The sequence below is a fragment of the Sinocyclocheilus anshuiensis genome, unplaced genomic scaffold (genome assembly GCF_001515605.1).
Source record: "Sinocyclocheilus anshuiensis isolate Anshui unplaced genomic scaffold, SAMN03320099.WGS_v1.1 scaffold2, whole genome shotgun sequence".
Taxonomy (NCBI): domain Eukaryota; kingdom Metazoa; phylum Chordata; class Actinopteri; order Cypriniformes; family Cyprinidae; genus Sinocyclocheilus; species Sinocyclocheilus anshuiensis.
The window spans coordinates 575,038-581,114 of NW_015542337.1; the positions used below are offsets into that span (position 1 = coordinate 575,038).

The following is a 6,077-nucleotide window of genomic DNA, read 5'->3' on the forward strand; positions in this document are numbered from 1 at the left end:
TATATATATATATAAATAAATGTATGAGTAAAATATTTTTAAGAAATAAAATTATATTAATTTATTTTTTAAATTATATCAATTTATTAAAAAATATATAACTAACTATAAATACTTTTTTACTTAATATATTATTCATTTTACATAAAATATACAGTGTGTGCATAATTATTATGCAAGCTTATATTCTGATCATATTTTTTTCCCAGCACATTTTACCAATTCCTCATGGGCATTTAATAATTTTTGACTTTTCAGTCTGAGGTTAATCTCTTTTTGGCTCATTTTATCTATAAAGAAAAGCTGCTTAATAATTATGCACACCTGAATATAAGGAGTTTTTCACTTCCAGCCTTCATAGACAATTAGATATCACTTATAAATTATTAAATACAAAATTATTAGTAGTAATTATGATTGATGTCGTTCGGAATTGGTAAAATGTGCTTGGGGGAAAAAACATTATCAGAATATCAACTTAACAATAATAATTATGCACGCACTGTATACTTTTAAAAACACACAAATGGCAAAAATGTATAATTAATTATTTTTAAATAAAAATAAATTGTAAATAGAGTGAAACTATTCATTTTTAAAAACTGAAATAAAACAAAAATAAATATTTTATTCAATATATTATAAATGCTACTACACAATGCACTCACACATGCACGCACACACATACACACACATACATATATGCATAGTAAAAAAACATACTGGTTGCAACACAAATATCTAAAACATAAGCTACAAAAACATGCTAAAATATTCCCTACAATAACTTTCATTAACTTATTGAGTGCCTTTATATTATATTGTTGTCTTGGCATAAATTGCCCTCTTTTTATAAATGATTTGTTGCTGTATTATAAGTTGGCCGTTTTCTACAGCATTTTGATGATATTACAAACCATTCAGTGCTCTGTCTGTGCTTTCAGGGTTTCAGCGTAGAGATTAACTCAGGTTAATGGGTTGAACTGGACTCTCACCTTCCATGATGGATATGTGGCGATATCACACGAGTGACGAGCGAGAGCAATATCACACGAGTTTAAATGTGATTTTATACAACAGTTCAGTAAATAAGAAGTTGATATTGTGTTATATTTTAAACACAATATTATGTGTTTTTGCTCAATTTTGCAGAGAACCTTTAAAGTCACAGCAGAACTGTTGTGCGTCTCCGAGCAACATAGTTTAGTTCCTGAATGAATCCGCATTTTGAACAAATCGTGTGAATCAATGATTCAAAGACCCATCCATGAGAGAGCCGTTTACTTCATCCCTGAACGAATCACTCATAAAGACATTTACCGCCACCTGCTGGCAGATTTAGTTTCTTATTTAGAGTATCATTTCATAAAAATAATAACTAGCCTATATAAAATATAATAATAATAATAACATTAAAGGGATAGTTAGCCCAAAAAATGTAAATTATGTCATCATTTACTCACCCACATGTCGTTTCAAACCTTTCTTTTGTGGAACATAAAAGAAGGTATTTTGAAGACTTGGTAACAAAGCTGTGTTGGTTACCAATGATTTTCACTGTATGAACAAAAAATATACTGAGATGTTTCTCAAATCATCTTCTTTTATGTTCCATTGTTACGTTAGGCTGTTGTAGCCTAAATGTGTAATACATTTTATGTTTAATCAAATAAAATATTTCTTTCTAAAGCTACAATTTGTAATGTCTACTTGATACTTTCTCGTTTAACACAAAAACAGCTTTAAATAATCTTTTGTGGGTATTTTCACAGGCAAATTTATTTTGCAATTAATTAGATTAATTAATCGAAACATCATGTAATTAATTAGATTAAAAATTTTAATCGACTGACAGCCCTAATTATATTATAAAATACCTGCACACTGTATATACGGCTGGTTGAGGCTGTTTTGACCAGCTTCATCTATCAATACCAACCAAAAGAAAACAGCTCAACCATTGAGGATAAAATAGCTACGCTTTCCAGCCACGTTCAAACCGCTGGCATTTTGGTGGGAATTGTGATACCTGTGACTGTGAGGAATGGTGACCGCTGCTACTAGAGTCCATGAAGCTCAGGAATTAGATTAACCTTATTGAGTCCCCTCTCTTAACTCAATCTCTGCCTCTCAGGCTGTGACTGAACTACTTCTCTTGAAACAAAACCTCTTAAAATCATGCCTGTCTCCTTACATAGGAGTGAGAAAATAACTGTTATCAATTTCCTAATGAGGTGTTTGAGCCTGAGAGCCCACTATAATAATTGATCGTGCTGTTTGTTTAATTGCCCCAATGACTCGATTCATCTGTTACAATTGCAGTTATTAAGTAAACGTCTGTGTCTAAAAGGTGGCCTGTGTGAACAGCTCCATCCGCAGCAGGTTGTGGTGCATTGGCTCCAAAGCAGTCACCTCTATGTGACCGTGATGAGGACAGCAGGCTGTTTTTGGAGCAGGGACCCCCGAGGCTGTGGCGGTCCGTCGGCAGTGACCCGTGCTGTGTCTGTCTGTCTGTCCACACTTACCTGTAGCGGAAACGACTCCCCTTGAAGAACAGGTTACTGCTGGACACCGTACGAACCTGGCTCGACTTATCCAGCCTGACGAGGGACAGAGAGGAATGATTAAGCTCTGAACATGCACAAAAAACACATTTACACATTTGTATGAAACTAGAAGTCAAATAAAAAGGATAACACAACACAGTATTTCAAAACTACAGTCTGAATTAAGAATAATTTCTCTTTTAACTCTTTTAAGCACAAATATGACATTGCTGTTATCAAATATGTTCAAACTTTCTAAGATTCTTTAGTATTTTTTTTTTAAGATTCATTTTATAAATCTGTATTTAGAGTTCTATGCAGTGGTAGACGATACATACACAAACAGGTACTTGGCGTACAAGTACGGATACCCTAAAAAAAATCACTCTGGTAGAAGTATGCATAGCCCTTTACGATTTTAGTTGAGTAAAAATTAAAAAATTAAAGTATTACAAGTAAAAAGTACTGGACCAATTCAACAGGCTTATTGAAAATAATCAGCTTGTTCACAAATCAGACACTGCTATTGCGTGGTGAAATTATGAATTAATGTTAGATTTTAAAATGTAAAGTAAAAGTTTCCCAAAATACAAATATTTAAAAAAAAAAAAAGATACTCAATACAGATACAGACAGAAAAATTTACTTAAGTACAGTAACTAAGTAAAAATGTGTCCACCACTGGTTATATGGTGGCATAAACTAATCTGCAACTGTAGAAATTTGTTAAATACATGTGTTTCTATACTTGGTTCTATACTTCTATACTATGGTAGAATATTACAGTATTTGCTATATTAGTTATTTATCTAAAAAAAATTTAAAATTTTATTTACAAATGTTGTAAAATTAAATTAACATAAAATTTATTTGATGTGTGGACACAGGTTTGTGTATATTAGCTACAATGTAAGACTTCAAATACCACTCATCTAATCATAATTCAGAATTTCTTTTAAATTTCCAGTATAAATTTTACAATCCTTGGTTTTTAACTCTAAACTGTTTTACATTAATCAATTGTTATAAATAATTGTATATTTTAGTTTGCATTCATAAACTTCCAAAATAAAATTACCTAAATTAGATTAACTACTTTTCAATTGTATTTAATTAATTTCATTCAGAAGTATTTTATACATTATTTAATTAAAATTATTTAAAAAGTATTTAATAAATAAATATCCAAAGTTCTGTCATGAAACTCTAGATGGCGCAGTACGATAGGTCTAACTCAATATGACATAATTATCACATGGCGCAGCTGATTGGTTCTTTATTTATCAGCAGCCAATGTGCTCACTGCTCAACATTCAAATACTTGGCTAGTGCTTGCTGTAGCAGTTGCAGCATGTTTCAGAAAGCCTCCACCCTCCCCAGCTCCACCTGTATAGATCTGCTACGAGGTGATTCATGTATGCTACATATGGGGGTTATTTCATATATGTTATGTGCAGCAGCAGTATTTCTTACATGCTCACAGCAGCATGTTGTGGATGTATTGGCAGTAGCAAGTCTCGGTACTTGTTCTGCCGCAGCAGCAGCAGTAGCAGATCTATTCCGCCAAGACCAAACACATTAACATTGTCATGTACATTACCATGCTGAACCCTCCGAGAGTTGTCATGATAGAAATAAGTTTGTTGAACTCCAAGCAAAACAACATTATATCACATTACAGTTAAATAAAATTAACTATTTATTATAAGTCAGATTTTGTGATATCACCTAACCCACTGACATGCTCAAAATGTTTGGTTTCTAAAGCTAGTACATATTTTCTATCTAACCCTCCTAGTGACTGAAACCTCAGGCTGAGCTTGAGTGTTCTGACTCAGACGGTCTCTGGTGAACATTTGTTTCAGGCTTTTCATCACCAGGTGTGGGATCTCCTTCCCCATAGACGGCCTTTATATGAATCATAAAACCCACTTTTCAATTATCATCTGCCTTCACCTGCCACAAATTCTCCTTCTCTATGGGACTTTAACTACAGCTACAAATTTCTCTTTGCCCCAGTGGAATGAATTCAGTCAGACTTGGAATACCATGTAGATTCAGTTTTGATAAGGCACCTTGCCAAATCAATGATTACACCATTCCCTTCACCTAAATTGAGCTTTCCCACACTTCATGATGAGCGCTGAAACAGACTCTCGTTCCAAAGATGTCACCTCAGTCAGCCAAAATTGTTCATCATAAAACGGAGACAAAAACCAGCGGTGGCTCGCCATGTTATGAAACTGGGCTCTCCTTTTAGAAACCTGAAACACTGCGGTCTGCCTCGAGCTGCACGTTGCTTTAAACGCTTCCCATGGTGTGGCCAAGGACACGTACAATCAACCGTGACTGAAATGCGCACGGACATCCCTCCAGAGGAGCTAGCAGAATGCATCTCTCATTCCTCACGCGGTAAAGGTCATTCTCAACACGTGGCTGTTCCTTTAGATGACCCCCGCGAGGTAAAAACAGTGACAGCATCTAGACGTAGGTGTCCAGACTCTTGCAGAAGTGTCTTGCATTATTAGTTATTAGTCAGCTTATTTACCAGTCTTAAATATCATGCTCTGGAGAGACGAAATGACAGTGTTTGCCATTAGGAACAGCCAAAAAGGGACAAATTATTTCTAGAACTTTTTTATTGTGCAGTTGCCCTTTCAGAAGCATCACACCTGTCTAACCAAACAAATATATTCATCTCGAAGGAAGGAGCAGTGCAAAAACTCACTTGTAGAAGGCTTGATTTTCAACACCGCATTTCCAAAGGTGCTTGCAGGCCTCTGGAGTTGGTGCAAAGTATGTCAAGATGATCTTTTTGTCCTGTGCATAACAATAAGTCATTAAAGGTGCACAAATGCGGCACTGTCGAAGAGAATTATTAAAGTTTCACAGATTGTGTCATAATCATAAGACAATTTGGTATATTGTAATTATCTTTGACTTCAATGTTGGCATATTTAGTTTTCTCACCTCCTTCTGATTTGCATATATATGGAATGTCTTTCCCTCAAACTTCAGTTTGGTCACCTCGTCCCTGTTCAAGTGGAAGAAGAATGCATATATTAAGATATTATAATGTATATAAATTTAGAATACACACACACACAAATGTTATGTAAATATATGTAGTTCATACATATGTAGTATTATGTATAATTGTATATAAATAATTGTATATACCGGTAAATAAAGAAATAAATGATTAGCTATGTATAGAGACTACATGAATAATAAATGAAAATTATGTGATTTTTAATGTAACATCATTGTCCATGTTGTTCTATCTATCTATCTATCGACACAAACATGTTTTATATGTATTATTTGAGATATATATATATTGGATTATGTAATAAAGTGTTATTTACAATTTGGTATGTGTGTATATATATATATATATATATATATATATATATATATTAGTGGTGTCAAAATTAGCGCGTTAACGCTTTTTCAGTTTAAAAATATTTAACGCAATTAACGCAGGGGCAGGGCTAGGGTTGGCCACCCCGCTCTCAACTGCTGTGTCTG

General features: G+C 33.8%; 1 protein-coding gene across 1 annotated transcript in view; it reads right to left on the reverse strand.

Annotated features, from left to right (window-relative positions):
• Window positions 1–6,077, reverse strand: part of LOC107691145 (FERM domain-containing protein 5-like) — a 133,446-nt gene that overhangs the window by 9,627 nt on the left and 117,742 nt on the right. The window contains exons 9-11 of the mRNA XM_016489630.1: window positions 5,517–5,580; window positions 5,275–5,366; window positions 2,526–2,600 (exon numbers count right to left, since the gene is read on the reverse strand). Coding sequence (XP_016345116.1) covers window positions 2,526–2,600; window positions 5,275–5,366; window positions 5,517–5,580 — 231 coding nt within the window. The remainder of the gene's footprint in view (window positions 1–2,525; window positions 2,601–5,274; window positions 5,367–5,516; window positions 5,581–6,077) is intronic.